The sequence below is a fragment of the Psammomys obesus genome, unplaced genomic scaffold, assembly GCF_907164565.1.
Source record: "Psammomys obesus unplaced genomic scaffold, mPsaObe1.curated_primary_1811, whole genome shotgun sequence".
Lineage (NCBI taxonomy): Eukaryota > Metazoa > Chordata > Mammalia > Rodentia > Muridae > Psammomys > Psammomys obesus.
The window spans coordinates 4,944,968-4,967,373 of NW_026590062.1; the positions used below are offsets into that span (position 1 = coordinate 4,944,968).

The 22,406-nt window shown below is 48.7% G+C and overlaps 1 protein-coding gene across 2 annotated transcripts in view; it reads left to right on the forward strand.

The window, feature by feature from the left end:
• Positions 1 to 22,406, forward strand: part of Gcn1 (GCN1 activator of EIF2AK4) — a 62,658-nt gene that overhangs the window by 26,981 nt on the left and 13,271 nt on the right. For both annotated transcript variants that reach the window (XM_055605722.1, XM_055605723.1), the window contains exons 22-42: positions 355 to 448; positions 1,634 to 1,747; positions 1,862 to 2,060; positions 3,006 to 3,161; positions 3,453 to 3,634; positions 4,439 to 4,519; positions 4,729 to 4,872; positions 6,722 to 6,849; positions 6,931 to 7,120; positions 7,280 to 7,350; positions 8,312 to 8,477; positions 8,722 to 8,916; positions 10,335 to 10,581; positions 11,297 to 11,418; positions 12,450 to 12,564; positions 13,564 to 13,743; positions 17,811 to 18,031; positions 20,406 to 20,474; positions 20,640 to 20,778; positions 20,867 to 21,063; positions 21,236 to 21,378. In XM_055605722.1, coding sequence (XP_055461697.1) covers positions 355 to 448; positions 1,634 to 1,747; positions 1,862 to 2,060; positions 3,006 to 3,161; positions 3,453 to 3,634; positions 4,439 to 4,519; positions 4,729 to 4,872; positions 6,722 to 6,849; positions 6,931 to 7,120; positions 7,280 to 7,350; positions 8,312 to 8,477; positions 8,722 to 8,916; positions 10,335 to 10,581; positions 11,297 to 11,418; positions 12,450 to 12,564; positions 13,564 to 13,743; positions 17,811 to 18,031; positions 20,406 to 20,474; positions 20,640 to 20,778; positions 20,867 to 21,063; positions 21,236 to 21,378 — 3,153 coding nt within the window. The remainder of the gene's footprint in view (positions 1 to 354; positions 449 to 1,633; positions 1,748 to 1,861; positions 2,061 to 3,005; positions 3,162 to 3,452; positions 3,635 to 4,438; positions 4,520 to 4,728; positions 4,873 to 6,721; positions 6,850 to 6,930; positions 7,121 to 7,279; positions 7,351 to 8,311; positions 8,478 to 8,721; positions 8,917 to 10,334; positions 10,582 to 11,296; positions 11,419 to 12,449; positions 12,565 to 13,563; positions 13,744 to 17,810; positions 18,032 to 20,405; positions 20,475 to 20,639; positions 20,779 to 20,866; positions 21,064 to 21,235; positions 21,379 to 22,406) is intronic.

Consider the following 22,406-nt stretch of genomic DNA (forward strand, 5'->3'; position numbering starts at 1 on the left):
GAGGCTCTCCTGGACCATATAGAGACCCTGCCTGCAATCAGACAGGAGACAGAGCTGAGTAAAGTGCGTGCTGGCTAGCCAGCCTCGTGAAAATGTCTGGCTGTGTACAGGGTCAGTGAGATACCTTGTCTCAAAGATACAGTGGAGGGTGAGAGCCCAGAGATACTGGAAATTAACCTCTGGCCTCTATGTACACATGTGAGCACGTACGTGCATGCATACCTACATGCACATCCGCAAGAAAGCAAAATACTATTAACATCTGTTGACTGGACTTGGTGGCTGTTGTGAGGTTGAGGAACCTTGTGGCTCCTTTTAAGCTGGATAACTGCCTTGCCTTCCCTGTGTTTTAAGTGCCCAGCAGGACAGCATAAAAAAGGCCAACATGAAGCGAGAGAACAAAGCCTACTCCTTTAAGGAGCAGATCATCGAGCTGGAGCTGAAGGAGGTGCGTCCATGGGAGGTCTCTGAGCCACTGAGCTGGCTGCTTTAGGCTACTCTGCTACATGTAGGCTGCTCCCTTGGATCAGCTGAGGCATTCCCATGCTCCCTTTGACCTGGCCCTGGCCCTGGTCCTCTCTAGCATCGCTCTCTCTTTCTCTGTGGCTTCCTCTTAACCTGCTCAAGGAAACTAGATTCTTACCGGACATTGCTGCTCCGTCTAGCCTATCCTGGCTTTCCAAAGAGAGGCTTGTCTTGATTGTTACAGTGCGTGCAAGGCCTGGGTGCCCTGAGAGGCTTGACAGAATCTAAACAGCTGGTTCTGACAGAGCTCTTGCCTGGTTCAGCTGGTTTTCCCCTTGGTCTTCCTCAGGCTGAGTTTTCTTGTCTTCCTCATCTCGTCTGTCTGTAGTAAGCTTTGCTGTCTTCCTGGCTTGTTCCTTTTGTAACACTTTTTTTTTTGCTCCACAATCATTTTATGTATTTGTTTACTTGTTTATTGTCTAACTTTATCTGGGAGATTATGAGCTCCATGAAGGGAGAAATTTCCTCTTTCTCCCATGTCTCTAGCATCTCAAACAGTTCCTGGCATGAAGTAGGCACTCAGTAAGGACTCAGTGCTCTCTCTGCACCCAAGCCGTCTCTGTCCTGAAGACCCTGAAGTGTGATGGCAGGCTAAAGTTGTTTTTTTTTTGTTTTGTTTTGTTTTTGTTTTTTTAAGATTTATTTATTTATCATTTATACAGTAGTCTGCCTGCATGTGTGCCTGTGCCTGCATGCCAGAAGAAGGCACCAGATCTCACTATAGATGGTTGTGAGCTACCATGTGGTCGCTGGGAATTGAACTCAGGTCCTTTGGAAGAACAACCAGTGCTCTTAACCTCTGAGCCATCTCTCCAGCCCCCGGCTAAAGTTTTTAATCTGGAGATTATTGATGGTCTTGTTGTTCCCCTTGCCTTTTTTAGTAGAGATTTCTGTTTTAAAATTCGCTTGTTTATGACTTTCTCCGTTCTGTAGGCATCCAGTGGGTGTGGCCTTTATAACAGTGAAAGAGGGCATGTAGCGGGCTTGGGCCCTGGTTCTAGACTTGAGGCTGGCCTAGAATTCTTTTGGAAGCCAGCTAGCTTTCCCCTGGTTGGGGGCCAGATCTGTCCCATGGGTATAAAACTGGCTTCTGATTCTGTCCCTTCAGGAGATAAAGAAGAAGAAAGGCATAAAAGAGGAGGTGCATCTGACTAGCAAGCAGAAGGAGATGCTGCAGGCTCAGATGGACAAGGAGGCGCAAATTCGGAGGAGGCTCCAGGAGGTAAGTGGTCACCACCACCGCATACCAGTGCCAGGAGATCACTCTGTGGCCCCACGCTACTCCTTGTCTTAAAGTGGCTCCTAACGACTGTTCTTCTGTTGCCTCTGCTTGTAGCTGGATGGGGAGCTAGAGGCGGCGCTGGGACTGCTAGATGCCATCGTGACCAGGAACCCATGTGGCCTGACCCAGTACATTCCTGTTTTGGTCGACGCCTTCCTGCCCTTGCTGAAATCTCCCCTGGCTGCTCCCAGGGTTAAAGGCCCCTTCCTGTCCTTGGCTGCCTGTGTCATGCCCTCTAGACTCAAGGCCTTGGGTTAGTCCTTACTGGCTGGCTATGGGGTTATTTCAGGGATGTTTGCACATTGGGCTGGAGGTGCCTGTGGGTGTTCTGAGGAGACCTAACCTGTTAAATCCTGTTTTCACATGGAAGCATCTTTGTGGCGCCTCAAACTGGATGTGCCCAGGAGCTATGAAGTGTTTCCTGGAACCCCCATTTTGCATCTTCTTTGCCTTCTCTGAGGAGGCTTCATGTGCTAGCCAGCATCTCATCGTTCTGTAGTAGCTTTGTTCTGGTGCTGGGCATCAAATCCAGGGCTTTGTGTGCACCAGGCAATGCTCTCCTGAGTGAGCCACACCTAGCCTTCTTCATGTTCTCCATGAAGTCAGTGAGAAGGGAAGCAGTGTGTGGCAGTGGTGTGGCCAGAGACCTCTGGCCTTTAGCTGTCTGTTAGCTTTGAAGAAGCATTAGCCGAGCAGGAGCAGAGGGAATTATGGTGCCCTTACTCTGCGAGTCAGTTGGTAACTTCAAGCAGACTTTCCTCCTAGCCTAAAAGGAATGTTCTCATGATTGGAGCTGGGGTCTGCAAACTGCTCTGAGAAGGAATGTTAGTTGGTGTGTGTGTGACCTGCCTGACGAAGGAGCTCTGTAGCTAGAGCTTTACTATGGGGTGAATAAGTCTTGGGCACTTGTGCTCCTCAACACACTGACTTTTTTAGTATCAAAAGTATCGGTCAGCTCTGCCAGACATGGTACTACATCACCCCCCACCCCCTAAAATAAAAGAGCAGCTACTGCCTCCCTCTCTTTTTTCTACGCTGTCACTAAGACATTCTGGCTTAGGGTGAGCAAGGAAAAAAAAGACAAGACATTCTGGCTTAGCAGAGGCAGGGACAAGGCCACCTCTGTCCCAGATGACTTCTTTCTGCTGGGGGCCAGATGCGGTGTCTTTGTGGCTCATCTGCTGCTGTTTCTTCTCAGGCACCTTGGTGAGTCATGTGACACTGCGCCTGGTGAAGCCAGAGTGTGCTCTGGACAAGTCCTGGTGCCAGGAAGAGCTTTCTGTGGCCGTGAGGAGGGCAGTGTCACTGTTGCACACTCATACCATCCCCAGCAGGATGGGCAAGGGTGAACCAGGTAAGGGACAAGGAGCATCCGGGTCCAGGTGAGCTAGTGTGGGGAGTGGGGCGCTTCTTCCTGCACTTTGCTCTTGGGCAAGGCCTCTCTCTCTGGCCTTGGTTTTCCCCTTTGCTTTTGCTTAGTGTCATCTTCTGAAATTGGGCCACTCTGGAATAGAAGCAGGACTGGTTTAGCACCAGGTTACCTGCCTGGTGTTGTGCTTGGTGCAGGAAGGTTCCCAGCTTCTTCCCCACCTGCACTCGGCCTGCCATCGCCCCAGCACGTCTGCTCTGCCACCTGTTCTCACAGATGCTGCGCCCCTGTCTGCGCCAGCCTTCTCCTTGGTCTTCCCGATGTTAAAGATGGTGCTCACTGAGATGCCCTGCCACAGCGAGGAGGAGGAGGAGCTGATGGCCCAGATCCTTCAGATCCTCACTGTCCACGCCCAGCTCAGGGCTTCACCTGACGCCCCACCTGATCGGCCAGACGAGGTTGGGACGGAGCTCTCTTACCCATGGTTTGAGGGTTGTGAGAGGCAAAGGGTCACATACTTCCTGACCCTGAGTCCTCATGTTTTATTCATAGCAGCAGTCCACATAGTCTGACAGCAGTCTCTAATATGAAAAGCCAGGCTGCTGCTCTTGTAGATTGTGTGCATTCATGTTGCTGTGTTTTGATTTTACCATTGCTTAAGGTTGGATACCATGCATGATGCATGATGCTTTATTTAACTCATTAGCTATTCATGGCTATTTCAATATTTTATCTTTTTCCTAACCTGAACAGCACTGTGTATGTTTGCATGTCTTGCATATCTGTAGCACATGTAGGTTTGCAGTTGCTAGGTTACACTATATGTTCTGAGCTAGCCTCTCACTGAGCTCTTTCCTTCAAAAATGAAGCCAGGTTTTGTATGACTTTATCCAGCTGTAGCCCTGACTGGCCTTAGCTCACAGAGAGCCTCTTGCGAGGCTGAGTAAAGATGTGCACCCCCACACCCAGCTGAGATGTGTCTAACTCAGCATTTCTTTTTTCCTTGTAAAATTGAGCTTCTCTTCTTAATTTCTTCCTATCACTAGTTCACTCTAGGAGTGTCAGGCAAGCTTCAGAGCTTGTGATAGGCTGGGTTAGCATCTATGAGCTTGGTTGTAAATGAACCTAATGAAGTTTCTACAGTGACTGAATCAGTTCTGTGACCCAGAATATTTTCTCATAGGTGATAGAATACCGGTAGATTGGCTGCCAGGCACAGATGCCCCCTTTCCTCCATTATCTTCTCTTTGGTTTTTTCCTAGAACGGCCCAGAGTTGCTGCCTCGAGTGGCCATGCTGCTTCTGCTGACGTGGGTGATCGGAACCGGTTCCCCTCGCCTCCAGGTGATCTGCTTTCCCATTGTCTTGTGCCATGGCGTTTTGTGACTGAGCTTAAGGATGAGTGTTCAAGACCTAGTTGTCTCTTATGTAGAAGCATTGCCAGTGCCTGGTTTGACTCCGGGGTCTCAGCCCTGCAACTGCTGTGGGTCTAGCTCCCCGTGCATAGAGGAGCTGCTGAACTGAACGGTGTGTCTTATCAATGCTGTCCCCAGGTTCTAGCCTCAGATACCCTGACCACCCTGTGTGCCAGCAGCAGTGGTGAGGATGGCTGTGCCTTTGCGGAGCAGGAGGAGGTGGATGTGCTGCTCTCTGCCCTGCAGTCCCCATGTGCCAGCGTACGGGAGACGGCACTCCGGGTGTGTGCATGCTTTCTTGTTACTCTGGGCAAGGGTTCGAGCTACATAATGAACATTTGGCAGGATGTCCCTTACCCTCCGGCAGCCAGGTGGCAGGGAGGGGAGGTTATGGGGTCATTAGGTTCCTTCCAAGCTTGTCATGTCTAACGTTTTCATTACTGTGGAAGACCTCATCTAATTGTCAGTCTGGGTTGTGGCTCCTGATGCATTACAGAATGCCTGTCTCCCCCCCCCCCTCGTGTATTGATAAAATATTCTGACAACATAAGGGAGTATTTATTTTAGCTCATAGTTTCAGTTTATTCTCCATTGTGGTAGAGAAGACATCAGGAGCTTGAGGCTGTGGGTAACAGTATTTTGCTGTCGGAAAGAGTGGTGTATGCGGGCTTGTCTGTGCTCAGCTTGCTTCCCCCAGAGTCCACAATCCCCTGCCTAGGGAATGGTGCCCTGTACAGGGGTTGGGTGTTCCCCTATCAGTTTACACAATCAGGAGGGACCCCCGCTGGCATGTCCTGACGCCCATTTTCCAAGTCATTTTACATACTGTCAAGCTGACCTAACTCACAGGTTTGGTGCATTTATTTGGCTGTGTGCCTCTGTTAGGCTTTTCTGTATGGCTTTTAGGCTGTGGTTCCCAAATGCTACTTTCCTCCTACTACTGGGACTTGGTAAAATATGGGACACATGATGGGCGTGTGATCATCTTTTTAAAATTAATTCAACAGCACCATTTGAGCTCCTGTCTATTTTGTATAGAGTTAGATTAGTAATTTTTACATTAAAAAAATTTACCTTCTTAAGGTGGCTATGGTGCACACACCTTTAATTGAAGCACTTAGTAGGCAGAGGCAGGCAGATTTCTAAGTTCAAGGCTAGCTTGGTTTATATAGTTCCAGGACACTCAAAACTACATAGTGAGATTCTGCTTTAAAAAAATTCAAAACAAAACAAAATTTCTATATTATGCGCTATCATTTCACAAAAGAAAAAAAGCTGTGTTGGGGTTGTGATGTATGCTCTGAACCCTGAGCTATATCCCTAGGTCCCCTGCCGGGGCCAGCCGGGCAGAGTTGAACAGTTCTTGAGTTGGGCGTGAGGATTAAAATTAATAAAATAAACACACGGCACACAGGAAACTTTTTAAAGGTCCAGACTCGACAGCCACGGCAAAAGGCAGACTGCTGCAGCAAGCAGCGTCAGCAGCAAGCCTCAAGTCTCTGCCTGCCTCCTCTGTCTCCAGCCTTCTTCTCTGTTTCCAGCCTTCTCTCTGTCTCCAGCCTTCTTTTTTGTCTCCAGCCTTCTCTTGCCGTAACTGTCGGCCTGTCTTTTTATTGTAGAGTTTCTGAGCCAGAGTAGAAACATCTCAGAACAGTAGGTTAATTTGCACAAGGAGCTAGAGAAAGAGGTGTGACCCTCACAAGCTATCCCACCTGCTGTCACAAACAAAAGGAGATGGACTTGCAAGTTCTCTGCCATTAGTAAAGGCCTGCTAAAAGCCATCTCTCCACCGAGATTTAAATATCAAAGCCGGCCACTTGGAGTCACGGCTCCCGACAGTCCCCAAAAACTATTGAGGAGACTGAGCAGTTCAGCAGCTGAGCTGATTCCCAGCACTTCCTCGACCAGCTTTGTCCTGTGCACTTGCTGCAGCAATGGGATGTTTCCTGCCTGTGCTGTCTAGTGCAGGATCCTTGTGCTCAGTGTTTTCAGACTGCCTAACTTGGGTTTACTTGTAGGTGGCTTTCCTTTAAATAGCCACCCGCAGCTAATGGCTGTATTTGAGACAGAAGTGAGGAAAACCGGGCACATGCTCCTGAGATGTCAGATCTCACAGTCCGATCCCTCGCAGGGGCTGATGGAGCTCCACCTGGTATTGCCAGCACCTGACACTGATGAGAAGAACGGCATGAACCTGCTGAGGAGACTCTGGGTGGTTAAGTTTGACAAGGAGGACGAGATCCGGAAGCTGGCTGAGAGGTAAGGAGCCTTCTAGCAGGGTTTACAGGGGACTGTGCTGCAGGCCCTTGCTTGGGCAGTCCTAACTTTGGTCTGCTGCAGGCTTTGGTCGACCATGGGCCTCGATCTGCAGTCAGATCTCTGCTCTTTGCTGATTGATGATGTGATCTACCATGAGGCAGCTGTGAGGCACGCTGGGGCTGAAGCCCTTTCTCAGGCAGTGGCGCGGTACCAGCGGCAAGCAGCAGAGGTTATGGGCAGGCTCATGGAGATCTACCAGGAGAAGCTCTATGTGAGTGAACTGGGAAGCTGTTGTGGTCTGGGGTCTGGGCAAGTAGGTGGCTGGTCTTCTGCTCAGCTTGTCTCATGGTTCAGGGGTCCAGGCCATTGGTCTGTCTGCCCCCGGGCAAGGGAGAACGCTGCTGGGCATTCAACCACTTGTTTGTTGCAGCGGCCACCCCCGGTGCTGGATGCTTTGGGAAGAGTGATTTCAGAATCCCCTCCAGACCAGTGGGAAGCCAGGTAAAGCCCCTGCTTGCCCTTGCTGTCAAGCTCTCTGAAGTAGTAGCTGGAGGGTTAGGAGGTATCTAAGAGCAAGTATAACCTTGGAAGAAGACACTTGTCACTAGAGTGAAATAGTAGGGCTAGCTTCATGAATGGCTGACCCACTGTCTTAGGGCCATCATTGCTGTGACCAAAGCAGCTTCAGGAGGAAAGGGTTTATTTGGCTTACACGTCCACACCACTGTTCATCATCAGAGGAAGTCAGGACAAGAACTCCAGGGCAGGAGCTGATGCAGAAGCCATGGAGGGTACTGCTTACTGGCTTGATCATCATGCCTGGCTCAGCCTGCTTTCTGAGAGAACCCAGGACCACCGGCCCAGGGATGGCCCCGCCCACAGTGGGTGGTTCCTACCCATCAATCACTGATTAAGAAAATGCCCTACAGGCTTACCTGCAGCCCAAATTGCAACCCAAACTGACATTTCCTCAATTGAAGCTCCTTGTTGTCCAGGTGACATAATAAAACTAGCTAGCATACCTACATTCTCCACTTCTGTATGACTCTGTTGTCTGGTATGGAGTGTTCTATGGAGCCATCTTGCTTAGACCATCAGCTGGGAATAGGATGCAGAAATTTTTCTCTAAGGAATTTTTTGTCTCTTTAGCCGAGGAGAATAATTCCACTTTGTTTTGTTCCCATCCAAGGGCTGTCACATCTGTGTTCTTTAGCATCGCCTCTCTTGCAGCCTGTCTCAGAGATAGAAGGGTGCATATTGTCTTTCATAGTCAGGGAGATGGAGGCAGACTGGGTCCCTGTGTGCCTCACAGGTGGCTTGTTCAGAACATTGGGCAGTTGCTTCGTGTGGGTTGCATGCTTGCTGCACCCTGCCCAAAGCTGTGTTTGCTGTTGTCCTCCATTCACATGGAATGCCCTTGGCTGTAAGTCTTGCCAGCGCCCAGATTCTTGATCTTTCCTAGGTGTGGCCTGGCCCTGGCCCTGAACAAGCTCTCACAGCACCTGGACAGCTCTCAGGTGAAGCCACTCTTTCAGTTCTTTGTTCCGGATGCCCTCAATGACCGAAACCCAGATGTCCGCAAATGCATGTTAGATGCAGCACTCGCAACACTCAACGCCCATGGGAAGGTGAGCAGGTTTCCACAGCTGGTGGGGGTGCTGAGACTGAGCAGAGGACAAAGGGAAGCAAGTGTCTGGGTACAGCACCAGCACCTGCTGGGACATTTCATTTGTGCCAGAAACACCCTATAATGCTTAGGGGTCTGCTGCGAAACTGGCAGACCAGTCAGCATTGCCAGCCCTGGAGGCAAAGCCTGTCATTTTTGATGCAGACTGTAGGCTGACCTGTGGCTCTGGGGTCTGGCCTTTACAGGAGAATGTCAACTCATTGCTGCCAGTGTTTGAGGAGTTCTTGAAGGACGCACCCAATGATGCTAGCTACGATGCTGTGCGGCAGAGTGTGGTGGTTCTCATGGGTTCTTTGGCCAAGCACCTGGACAAGAGTGACCCCAAAGTAAAACCCATTGTTGCCAAGCTCATTGCCGCCCTCTCTACACCTTCTCAGCAGGTACCTCTCACCTGGGGGCCCATGAGTCACTGACGAATAGGAACACATTATGGATAGGCTGTGTAGGATGCTAGCAGCTGAGCAGGCTGACAGAAAGCCATCTCCTTTCCAGGTAGAACCCAGATTTTTTTTTCTAACTCATTTGCTAGAGGCTTGTCTATTGTTTGTTTTGAGACAGGGTTTCTCTGTGTAGCCATGGCTGTTGTGGACTCATTTTGTAGACCAGAATGGCCTCGAACTCACAGCAGTCCACCTGCCTCTGCCTCCCTGAGTGCTGGGATTACAGGCATGTGCCACTATGCCAGGCTCTGAGGCCTGTTTTTTGGTGTGTGCGTGCGTGCATGCATGACTGTGTTTAGAGTAAATCTTTCACTGAAGATGCAAAAGTTAAAACAAAACAAAAAAAACTAGTATAGTGGTGCCTTCCTTTATCCCAGCAGAGGAGGTGCATCTTTGTGAGTTTGAGGCTAGCATGGTCTACATAGAGTGTTCCAGGTCAGGTAGAGCTACAGAGTGAGACCTTATCTCAATAAACTAACCAAACCACAGACAGGGTGCACTGTGTTGTGCCTGTGGCTCTCTCCATGAGCGGGTTCCCTTAACAGCATCTCAGAACCATACTGTAAAAAGGATTTTTCTTTTCCTCGTGTCTGAAAACTGTGCATCTACTTGTAATCCCTTGACTGACATTTCGTCTTCCATAGTCCCTAGTGTCCTCATGCCACCACTCCTGACAACCTCCAACATTTGTTAAAATCAAGCCTTCTAACACAATGGGACCCACAGCTACGGTGATTTGACATTTACACACTGAGGAATGATGAGAGGAGAACACTGAAAGTCTCTTTGTTTTCTGTGGTTAAGCCACGGTGGTTCTCTCAGAGCAGAAACCTCGTGTGTACAGTTAGACACCGCCATTCCTGACACACAGTGGTCTCAGTGGGCGCCGAGGGGCTGGGTGGGGTGAGACGCTTGAGACAGTGCACTTGTATGTTCAGAACCAAGGCTGCAAGTGAAGTCACAGGAGGCAACGCTGGTGAGCATTGCCAGGGACACCACAGTCTTACGTGTTTGATTTTGAAATAACTTTTGGCTGTTGTACATTCAGAATTTTTTACTCTTTCCTAATGTCTCAGCCCTACATTGATTGATGGTGTAACCCGTGTGGGTTGTGAACCAGTTTAGGAAGTGGTGGTTTAGACCAGAAATAGCTGCTCTTGATGATTGCATTGTGCACCCTATGTGTGCACAATATGTGCACCCTATGTGACACCCTATTATGTGTGTCATAATCACCGTACAGAAAACACTGCTTTTTTGACGCTCCGCCACTTGGAGCAGTGGCTGAGATGGGTGAGAGACAGTGCTGCAGTGTGCGCTTCCAGGAACAGTCACTGATGAGGTGGCCACTCCCACAGGTCCAGGAGTCTGTTGCCAGCTGCCTGCCGCCTCTTGTGCCTGCTGTCAAGGAGGATGCTGGGGGCATGATTCAGCGGCTCATGCAGCAGCTGCTGGAGTCAGACAAGTATGCAGAACGCAAAGGGGCCGCGTACGGGCTGGCGGGCCTGGTGAAAGGCCTGGGGATCCTTTCCCTGAAGCAGCAGGAAATGATGGCTGCACTGACCGATGCCATCCAGGATAAGAAGAATTTCCGAAGACGAGAGGGTTTGTATCCCTGAACTCAGTGCTGACAGGCAGGAAGTGGGTTGCCCACACTGCAGAAGAGAGGAGGAGTGTGTGTCCTGTCCATAGTAGGGCTGGACTGTTCTTTTCCCCTTATTCTTTCTTGCACTGCTTGGGCTAGACAGCTGCTGTACTGCTAAACTACACACCAGCCCCAGCCCTTCTTATTTTAGTATTTCAAGGTAAGGACTTGTTAAGTTGCCAAGTGTAGCCTACAACTTGGTGATCCTCCTTCCTCAGGCTCCAGAGTACAAGGGTAAGCTGTTCCCCTACCTGCTTTCTAACTTCTTACGTTTTGTTTTGTTTTGTTTTGTTTTGTTTGAGACAGGGTTTCTCTTGTAGCCTTGGCTGTCCTGGAATTGGTTTGTAGACCAGGCTGCCCTCAAACTCAGAGGTCCTCCTGCCTCTGCTTCCCAAGTGCTGGGATTACAGGCGTGCACCCCCACCCCCGACTTACTTTCTAATTGCTAACAGAGCACCTTAGCTGAAAGAAGCTTGGCTTTTCTAGTTGTTAGTGTCAACAAGTAGTGGAAACTCCCTGCCTTTTCCCCTGTCACACTTTGCCACATGCCACATTTCTGCCCCAGGTGCTGAGGCAGGCTGCCATACTTTAGTCTACAGTTACTGTAGCCTGAGGTGGTCCCAGGAGGGTGCTGGCCCTTGTGTTTCCAGCACTGTCTGTCATCCTCTTCTCCAGGAGCTCTGTTTGCCTTCGAGATGCTCTGCACCATGCTGGGGAAGCTCTTCGAGCCCTACGTGGTCCACGTCCTTCCCCATCTGCTGCTGTGCTTTGGGGATGGGAACCAGTATGTTCGCGAGGTAGGTCTGGAGGCAGCAGTGAGACTGCTCCCAGGCAGGCTGGGTCAGGGAGGTGTCTAAGTGGGCGCCACACCACTCCCCCCTCCCCCCAGAGTCCAGCTCATGCCTGGGATGGTGGCTACTGATTTGGGTTCTCTCTGGATCCGTACCACATTGAAGGTTTTACTTGTCTGTGCACGTGTGCTGTGTGTGTGTGAGCATATGTGTGTGTGCTGGGAGCTAGAATGAAGGTGTCAGGTGGCCTCTGTCCCTTTTCACTTACTCCTTTTGAGGTAGGGCCTTTTTCTAAACTGGGGGCTCACATTTTCTCAGCTAGGCTGGAAGCCGTCAAGCAGCAGCGGTCCTGCCTCTGATCCCTTCCTTGCCGGGTGTAGGCACATGTGTGAAATGTCTGCTGTATTACATGGTGCTGGCATCCAAGCTCCAGTCCTCATGATTGCTAGACAAGTTGGTAGTTTCTTGTTTTTTTTCAAGACGGGGTTTTCTCTGTGTATCCCTGGCCATCCTGTAGACCAAGCTGGCCTCAAACTCAGCTGCTTGCCTCTGCCTCCCAAGCCCTAGGATTAAAGGTGTACGCCCCCACTGCCTGGTCCAAGCAAGTAGCTCTTAACTACTGAGCCATTTTTCTAGTTCCCAGGGCTGAAGCTTTTTTTTTTTTTCCTCTTTCTTTAAGATTGATTTATTTATTATTTATACAGTGTTCTGCCAGTGTATGTGCCTACACACCAGAAGAGGGCACCAGATCTCATGATAGATGGTTATGAGCCACCATGTGGTTGCTGGGAATTGAACTCAGGACCTTTGGAAGAACAGCCAATGCCCTTAACCTCTGAGCCATCTCTCCAGCCCCAGGGCTGAAGCTTTTTAAGATACTGTTTTTTGTTTTTTGTTTTTTTTGCTGTCCCTCTGAACGTGGGCATAGGGTCTGACAAAACTATAGTTTTGGTTGCTATAGGGACACTAGGGTCAGTGTCAGGCCTCAGTGCTTGTCCAGACAAGGAGGCCCTGAATGTCTTCTCTCCTCCCTTGAGGCTGCAGATGACTGTGCTAAAGCTGTGATGAGCAATCTGAGTGCTCACGGTGTGAAGCTGGTGCTCCCGTCTTTGTTAGCCGCCCTGGAGGAGGAGTCCTGGAGGACTAAAGCTGGTGAGGCTCCTCCCCCCTGTCTCTGTCTCAGCTTCCTGTTCTGGAAATCACCCTCAGAAGGGTCAAAGCAGCACAGCTTCTGCTTGTGTACATGCCAGAGTCTGCAGTAGCCAGAGTCATGGCAGTAGTTTTGTGTGTTCTGGTGCCTGAAATAGGCTCCATGTAGAAGCAGCTCTGAGGAAATTCTGAGCTTGAAGGCTGTGATCTGGAACCTAAAACACATACAAGCAAACTAGAGTCATTCTGGTTGGGAGGGTCTGGGCCTTGGGCCTTCCTATATGGCCTCCCTTCTGTTCCTTCAGGTTTTACCTAACAGTTTGAGACAGCACAAATGTGGAGTAAATCTTGTTTATGGTTAAGGATAGAGAAATCCATTGACTTACCCTTGGAGCACCCTCAGGACTAAACTAGGTCTCCCTGCCTCTCTAGTTAGGTCTCTACCTCTGTGATAAGCACCATGGCCCAAAGAGACTTGGGATCACAGTCCATCACTGAGGGAAGTCAGGGTAGGAACCTGGAGGCAGGAGCTGATGCAGAGGCCATGATGGGGTGCTGCTCACTGGCTTGCTCCTCCCGTCTTCCTTAACCTCTTTTCTTATATGTGCCAGGACCACCAGCCAAGGGTTGGCACCATTCACAATGGGTTGGGCCCTTCCACATGAATTACTAATTAAGAAAATGTACTAAGACTTACCTCTGGGCAAACTTAATGAGGCATTTTCTTTTATCAAATGATTCTTAACTTGTGTCAAGTTGACAATAAAGTAGTCAGGACACCCATCTGGGGGTTGTCTCTCCATTCCATGCTGCCTGCTCCCCACCTGAGTCCGATTGTGCAGTAGGTCGCTTTCTGGGGACTGCAGAGTCTGCAGGGAAGCAAGCTGGGTGTTGTGTGTCTCCTCCCCCCCCCCCCCCCCCCCCCCCCCCCCCCCCGGCTTAGACTGGTCTTGGTGGCCAGTCTGAGTGGTGCAGTGCTGGACACGTGTCTTCTGTCTGCAGGGTCAGTAGAGCTTCTCGGGGCAATGGCGTACTGTGCTCCTAAGCAGCTGTCCTCCTGCCTACCCAACATTGTGCCTAAGCTCACGGAGGTGCTGACAGACTCCCACGTCAAAGTGCAGAAGGCGGGGCAGCAGGCGCTCAGGCAGATCGGCTCTGTCATCAGGAACCCTGAGATCCTGGGTATGCTTTTTCCCTTTAGGGCTCTCACTCTGCCTGTACCCCTCTCCACTTCTGGACCCTCTAGGACATGTCAGCTAACCATTGCCCTCTGAGGACAAGCATGTCTGCACTGAAATAAGCTTTACTGCTGGGGAGTTTTCCTAGACTAAGTAGTTTGGATTTGGCAGCAGTCTGTGCTCCCACTGGTTTGGAACACGTCATCAGCTTCATAGATAGGGGCACCGAGCCATTGGCTTAGGCAGCTGAGCCCTGAGAGGCCCTGTGTGCTTGGCTGAACTGTGAGGTCTGTAGGTCCTTGGCAGCTTAGAGCATGTGAGTACCATCTGAACCCCTGGCTGCCTTGGAACTTTATCTTCCTGCAAATTCCATCAGGCAGAAGGGTTAACCACGTTGGGTTTTGTTTATTCTTGAATTTAAAAAAATTGTAAGCCGAGTAATGGTGACTCACGCCTTTAATCTCAACGCTTGGTGGGAGGCAAAGGAGCCACCCAACTCCTTGTGAACTCAAGACCAGCCTGGTCTACAGAGTGAGTGAGTGGATAGCCAGGGCTACACAGAGAAACCCTATCTCAAAAAAACAGGGAAAAAATTGTAATTACAGTTTTTAAAAAAATGTTTTTTAGTGTTGTGTGTATTAGGCACCAGTGTCCAGTGGCATGTGTGGAAGTTAACAGATAGATAATGAGAATTGGTGCCCTCTTTCCACCATGTATGCCCTGCCAGCAAAGTCAGTTAAAGCCCATTGGCCTAAATTTATTCTTTACTGTGATTTTTCATCTCTGGCACAGCTGGCCTGTGTATGTGTAGCTTAGTATTTCAGGATGATTATGAACTTCTGATCCTGCTTGTACCTCCCTAGTCCTGGGACTGTTGACATGTTTTCCACTCCTGGCTTAGGCAGTGCTGAACATTGAGCCCAGGATCTGTACGTGCTAGGCAAGGACTCTACAGCTGAGCTGTGTCCCAGCCAGTGTTTAATTTCTGTGGGCTGGGTAGAGGCTGAACGCTGGCAGCAAATGGTGACAAAACCCAGCCAGCCACCTTGACTGGCACATTTCTTGTGGCGTTTTAAGCTTCCGCATAGAGCGTTGGTGCCTGGTGCATGTAGTTGAGCCGTCAAATCACTAATTGTATGTTTTGGTTTTCATTAGAAAGTGAAATGATGTGTGGCTGTATGCATCACACATACAGAATGGAGCCCAGGCTCTTGCCATGCTGCGTGGTGGTCTACCTTGGAACTGTGTTTCCATTTCTTTTTATAACAGGCTCTCACTCTGTAGCCCAGGCTGCCTTCAAAGTTGCCAGTCTCCTGCCTCTAGCCCACAAGTACTAGGATGATGGGTGTGTGCCACATACGTAGCTTTCTTTATTGTCCTGGTTCATTTGTGTTCTTTCTAACGTCCGTGTCTCTGTGTGTGGACATGTGTACTTGAGCACAGATGTGGTGGCCACAGGTTAGTTTCCCCTGGAGCTGGAGTTAGCAGCTAGTTGTGAGTCACCTGACATGGAAACTGAACTTGGGTTCTCTGCAAGAGCATTAAACGATTTTAATAGTTGATTCCTCTCTCCATCCCTGCTTTTTTGTTTCTGTTTTGCTTTGTTTTGATGTAAAGTCTTGCTGTGTAGTCTTGGCTGATCGTACTATGCAGACCAGGATGGCCTCAAACACAGAGATCCATATGTCTCTGCCTTCCAAATGCACATACATGAGCAGCCACACCAGCCTCCTTTTCTGTCTGTAAGGATTGAGTAGAGGATTGGATTCTTGGGTTTTTCCCTGTGCCTGCCTTTTCTTTTTCCTTCGTCTCTCATCTTCTCCCCTCCTTTCCCTTCTTCCCCCTTCCTCCATTTTCTCTAGTGAGAAAAGCTTTTCTTAATAGAGGATAGAGAGGGAGGGCCATTGTTAACACAGTGAGAGGGGATTTGGTTCTAAGTGTAGTAGCCTCAGTGTGTGTGTGTGTGTGTGTGTGTGTGTGTGTGTATGACAAGATGCATAAAACTGCAGGGAGGACCTAGCCAGCTGTTATCATGGCAGGAGATCCAAGCACACTTTCTGTCACAGGTAAAGCAAACAAGTGAGTTTAGTAAGAACATATGCCTTGGCTTAAAAAAAATATTTTTTTTTTTTTTTTTTTTTTAATTTTGAGACACTGTCTCACTGTGTAGCCCAGACTAGCCTTGAACTTGGGGCAGTCTCCCTTATCCAACTTCCTGATGGCTGGGATATAAGTCTGAGCCATATGACTGACTTTTTCTTTTCTTTTTTAATATTTAAAAAAATTTTAATTAGTTTACAAAATAGTAGGTTTCTATACGACTTTATATCATATCCTCAGTTTTGGCTCACCTTCCCCCCAAACCCTCTCCCTCCCTGCCTTTACACTCTTGCTACCCTGCTCAAATTTGTACCCCAGTATTTAAGCCCCCAAAGTTCATGTCTGTATTCTCTCACTCCTCCCATGGCTTCCTGACCTCTAAAGTTTATTTAAAAATTTCCAGACTTTTTGAGGCAGGACTATTAGGTGAAAATTGTACATTTTACACATTCATTATTTGAGATTTTTCTTTGTTTATTTTGAGACAGTGGCTTAGGCTGGCCAATGTACCTCAGGCTGGCTTCAAACTCTTGGAAGTCTTTCTTCCTTAGCCTCCCACGTACTGGGATTATAGATGTGAGCCACCACGCCTGTGTGCACATGCAGTGTGGTGTGTGTGAAATTGTCATGACCAAACTAATGAACATATCTGTCACTTCAGAGTTTCTTCTAAAGGTGATTTCATTTGGACTCTACCCCTTAGCAAATTTCAAGTATTCAACAGAATATTAGCTAAGTATACTGTACTTAGATTCTCAGAAGATACTTGTCCTGCCTGAATGGAATTTCTACCCTTTGACCAGCATCCTTCCCCAACTCCTGCTGGCACACACTGTTCCTGTCTTTGTCCCGGTTCACGGAGCCCAGCAGCCCTGCAGCTCCTAAGGCACAGAATGCTGTTTTGACTCTTAAATGAGTGTGAGCGTTTCATTGGGGAATCTAGCATGTCTTTAAGTTTTGAGATATGGTTTGCACTGTGTACAGTTTGCTGTAGTGTGCTCATGAGCTTGTGTGGCTGTCACTCCTGTCTAGTTCAGTGTGTGTGTCACCCTGTGAAGAAACACTGGCCACCAGCAGCCACTCTTCATTTCCCTGGGCCCCTGACACTTGGATAGCATTGGTTCAGATTTTCTCTCTTGTGGACATTTCCCAGAAGTCATGTCTGTGGGCTTTCATGTCTGGCCTCCTTCACACAGCATGCTTGCAGCAGCAGAGTATGAGAGTTTCAGTGTGTGTGTGTGTATGCATGCACAAATATGTAAATACAATCTGTTACCTTTTTTACTATAGTCACCCTAGTAGGTTTGAGTGTTATCTCTTTCTGGTGTGTGTTTAATTTTTTTTGAGAGGTCTTCCTTCTCTCACGTAGCTTTCTTTGGTTGGCCTAAAACTCGCTATGTTGACCAGGCTGGCCTTGAACACAAGCTCTGGCTGCCTCTGCTTCCATCTGTGTGGTTTTGCATTTCCTAAAGGCCAGTGACTTGAACACCTTCTCATGTCATTGTTGGCTATTTCCATATCTTCTTTCAGAAACATCTATTCATATCATTTGTTTTACAGCCAGGTTATTAGCTTCTTACTGTTAGTTTAGCTCAGGCTAAACTGCCTGAACTTCTGCAAAAGATAACCCAGGTGTTCTTCTTGGTGTCTTCCTGCTGGGCTGTTTACATGACAAGTCATTTCTCTGCTCTGGCTGCTTTAAGTACTGAGAGCTGTGCTTCTACCACTGGCTTTTGTGCCTTCTGCGTCTTAAAACATCCTTTTTGTTTTTCATAAACTTACTTGGTTACTGATTGCAGAAAAAAGCCTGTAATTCCCAGGAAGCTCAGCAGCTCATCCTGTTGAAACTAGCCCAGTTGCAGTGCAGAGGGGAGCTAGCTGCCACCGTTTCAGGGATCACGCTTATGGGTGGGCTGCCTTCCCCAGCTGCAGCGCTGCATGTACAAACTAGTGTCTTCCTGTGACATGCAGCCATTGCCCCGGTCCTGCTGGATGCCCTGACAGACCCATCAAGGAAGACTCAGAAGTGCCTGCAGACCCTGTTGGATACCAAGTTTGTTCACTTTATTGATGCCCCATCCCTGGCGCTCATCATGCCTATTGTCCAGAGAGCCTTCCAGGACCGTTCTACAGACACACGGAAGATGGCAGCACAGATTATTGGCAACATGTACTCCCTGACTGACCAGAAGGTATAGGCCACCTGGCTTAGGGTGAAAAGTTGCAGTCTAGAGCAGACACGGATGGATGTGGGGATTGTTTCTGCTTATGTTTGCAGGGAATCCTGGGCCATTTAGGGTGGGAGATGGAAGTCTGGGCATCTCCCAGAGTACAGAGCTTTAGGACTTTACTGAGGCCTATCTTCAGGGGGTTCTGCTGCGGGTCAGGGACAGGCTTGCCTTCCCTGGGACCTTTCTGGAGTGTTCACCAAGCAGCTGCAATTTTCTTTCATTGGCATATCCTCTGATCCGGAGCGTGTTCTGGTAGCCTCTTAGAAGAGTTAACGTTTAGCTGGGGAGATTTGCTTTGTTTATTTGTTCCAGGAATGTGATTTTACCATCCACCATAGCTCTAAGATAAAGTGGAGTTATTCCTATTTCAGATAGTTTAAGAAGTTTAAAAACTTGAAACTGTGTATGTAATGTATACCTGTAATCTCTGCACCCAAGAAGTTGTGGCAGGAAGATTACAAAATCCAGGGGCTAGAGAATTGGTTTAGCACAGTGTTCCTCAACGTGTGGGTCACGACCCTTTTGGGGGGTCTCAGATGGCTCTTTAATAGGGCCACATATCAGAAATCTTGCATGTCAGATATTTGCGTTCCGATTTGTAGCAGTAGCAAAATTATAGTCATGAAGTAGCAATGAAATAATTTTATGGTTGGGCTTACTTCAACAGGAGGAACTGTATTGAGGGGTCACAGCATTAGGAAGGTTGAGAACCCCTGACCCAGGGTGTGTTCTCAGCACCCACATGGCAGCTCACAAACATCTAACTCCAACTCCAGGGCAATCGGTGCTCTCGTTGGTGCACAGATGCACATGGCAGGGAAAACATCTATACACGTAAAATACTTTGTTGTTTCTGAGACAGGGTTTCTCTGTGTAGCCCTGGCTGGCCTGGACTCACTAGACCAGGCTGTCCTCGAACTTAGAGATCTGCATGCCTCTGCCTTCCAAGTGCTGGTACTAAAGGCATGCACCACCACTGGCTGACTACTTTGTTTTGTTTTGATTGAGATGGGTGCATTACATGGAAGACCCTGTCTCAGAAAGAATATGAGAAAAATAAGTTTTCCTGCCACAGGTCTCCTCTAACATAAGAGGAGTTACTGTTGATTTCATATCATTGGCCGGGTGTCATGGCAGTGCATATACAGTTAGCACTCACGAGGCATGAGCTGCCACGGTTCAAGACTAACTTGCTCTATATGACAAGACCTAGAACATAGCAGGACCCTGGAAAGAGAGAGAACGATTACATTCATGAAAATTATTTACAGTGTCCCAACTAAACAGATAAGTTAGCAGTATATAATATCCCAACAAGTTCATGTGCAATAATTTACACAAACTATTTGTCATGGAGTATCCCATAGTGGGAAGAGCTTTTTTTGTTTGTTTGTTTTCTATTTTAAGAGCTATTACAAGCCAGACATAGTGGTACATGTCTTTAACTTCAACATTCTGTGAGTTCAAAGCTAGCTTGGTCTTCAGAGTGAGTTTCAGGCCAGCCAGAGCTACATAGTGAGACCCTGTCTCAAAAAAAAAAAAAAAAAAAAAAAGTTGTTGCAGTGAATAGTTCTCTCTCTCTCATATTCTCTCTCTCTCTCTCTCCCTAACAGTCTCACTAAGTAGTCCTGGCTCTTCTGGAATGTGTTCTGTAGACCAAACTTACCTTGAACTCACAGAGATCTCTCTCCCTCTGCCTCCGAAGTGCTGGGATTACAGGCATGCGCCACCCTGCCTTGCAGTTTTAGTTTTATTTTTTAAAGTACGTTTTAATATAGTGTGTGAGTATCCACCTGCTTGCAAATGAAGGTCAAAGGACGGTTTGAAGGAGCAGGTTTTCTCCTACCATGTGTGTCCTGGGGATCAAACTCAGATTCTCAGTCGTGGCAGCAAGCGCCTTTACTCACTGCTGGCCCATAAGGCATTTTCTGTTTTGAAGCTTATTCCCTAAAACTGAATGCTACATCAACAGACATAAACATTTGAAAGTAAAGAAGGAAAAGACGATAGTGAAATTCTGACAGCAAAGTACCAGAAGTAACGTCCTGAGGAACTGAGAGCCTGGGCAGGCAGTGGTCCCATGGAAGAGACAGAGGCTCTGCAGTTGGACCTGCGGCTGCCTAAGCAGGCCTGTATGTTTTAAGCGTTTTTGCCAAGCCTTCAAGGAAACACTCAGAAGAGGTGTTCTACCCAGTTATGCAGATGTTTTGTGACCTATGAGGCTTCCGCTGTTGCTCTTGGTTGGCAGAATGCCAATGTCAGGGTCTACAGCAGAGCCAGTCCTGGAGAAAACAGGACTGGGCCTTAGCCTGAGTTCCATCTTATGTTGCTACAGGACTTGGCTCCTTACCTACCCAGTGTGACGCCTGGCCTGAAAACTTCACTTCTGGACCCTGTCCCTGAGGTGAGTATGGGCATAGCCCAGTGTCTGGAAAATTCATTCCTGGAAACTCCCCAAACCATGTGTGGTGTCTTTCAGGCAAGGGGAGGAAGGCCTGGGTCCTCCCTGCTTCTGTCTGGTCCTCCCTGGGCTACATCTCCTCTCCCTGTCTTCTTGCTTACATGACAGGTGCGCACAGTGTCTGCAAAGGCTCTTGGGGCCATGGTGAAGGGTATGGGTGAGTCATGCTTTGAGGACTTGTTGCCATGGCTGATGGAGACTTTGACGTATGAGCAAAGCTCTGTGGATCGCTCAGGTGCTGCCCAAGGTGAGACCAGAACAAGCCCAGGACCAGACAGGGTATGCTCTGGAGGGGCTTTCAAGGCCAGTGGGTTGATTCCATTCTTGTCCTTCAGGGTTGGCTGAGGTAATGGCTGGCTTAGGAGTAGAGAAGTTAGAGAAATTGATGCCAGAAATTGTGGCTACTGCCAGCAAAGTGGACATCGCACCCCATGTCCGAGATGGCTACATCATGATGTTCAACTACCTGCCTATCACCTTTGGGGACAAGTTTACCCCTTATGTGGGGCCCATCATCCCTTGTATCCTCAAAGTAGGTACCAGTGACGGTGCTGAGGAGGGAGGAAGTGGGGAGGGCACTGCTGCTTTCCCGAGCTTACGTGCGGCCAGGTGGCAGGAGTCCTCACCCTGCCCCTTTATGAGCCTCTTTCCTGGTCTGTGTGCCCAGAAGAGGCAGCCCTGCTGATCACCCTCTGCCTATGCAGGCTCTGGCTGATGAGAATGAGTTTGTTCGTGACACCGCCCTACGTGCAGGCCAGCGGGTCATCTCTATGTACGCTGAGACAGCCATTGCCCTGCTGCTGCCCCAGCTGGAGCAAGGCCTCTTTGATGACCTCTGGAGAATACGGTGAGAAGTGGGACCAAAAGATCCAGTGGCCCTGGCCTTGATTCCTGGGAACTCCAGTTGAGAAACTCATGTTGCTGAGAACTCTGAACTTTCCGTGTGTGTGTGTGTGTGTGTGTGTGTGTGTGTGTGTGTGTCTCACATGTATAGGTAGGCTCACACATGCTCTTTTATTTTATACAAAGATTTACTTACTCCATGTGCACAGATGTTTTACCAACATCTATATCTCTGCACTGTGTGTGTGCCTGGTGCCCAAAGGGATCAGAAGAGGACACCGAATGCCCTGGAAGGAGTTACTGGCGCTGTTAAACCACCCTGTGGGTGCTGGGAACTGAACCTGCATCTCAACGGGCAGCCAGTGCTTTACCCACTTAGCCAACCCTCATGCCCATCCATACTTTAAAAATAAGTTTATGCCCCGGCTGGGAGTGGCACACTTACTCCTACCACTCAAGAAGCAGAGGCAGACAGGTCTCTGCGAGTTCAAGGTCAGCTTGGTCTGCAAACTGAGTTCCAGGACAGCCAGGGCTGTTTCATAAAGAAACCCTGTCTTGAAAACAACAACAACAACAACAAAAGGTTTTGTTTTGTTTGCGATGGGGGCTGTCGTGATACAGGGAGTTGAATTCAAGATATTCTCTATATTGAGCAAGTGCTGTGCCGCTGACTGGCACCTGGCTGTTATTTCTCATGGCTGAAGTAACATGCCTACTAGCAGAAAATGCAGGAGGCGCCAGGTATAGTGGAACACACTTTTAATCCCAGCACTCAAGAGATTGGGGCAGGTGGATCTCTGTGAGTTTGAGCCAGACTGGTCTACAAAGTGTGTTCCAGGAAAGCCAGATAGAACTCTTTCACAGAGAAACCTTGTGGGGAAAAAAGAAAAGAAAAAAAGAGGCTGCCTGGGCCACCCATAGCACATGCCTTTAATTCCAACACACTCAGGGAGGCGGAGGCAGAGGCAGGCAGATTGCTGTGAGTTCGAGGCCAGTTTGGTCTACAAAGTGAGTCCAGGACAGGTAAGGCTA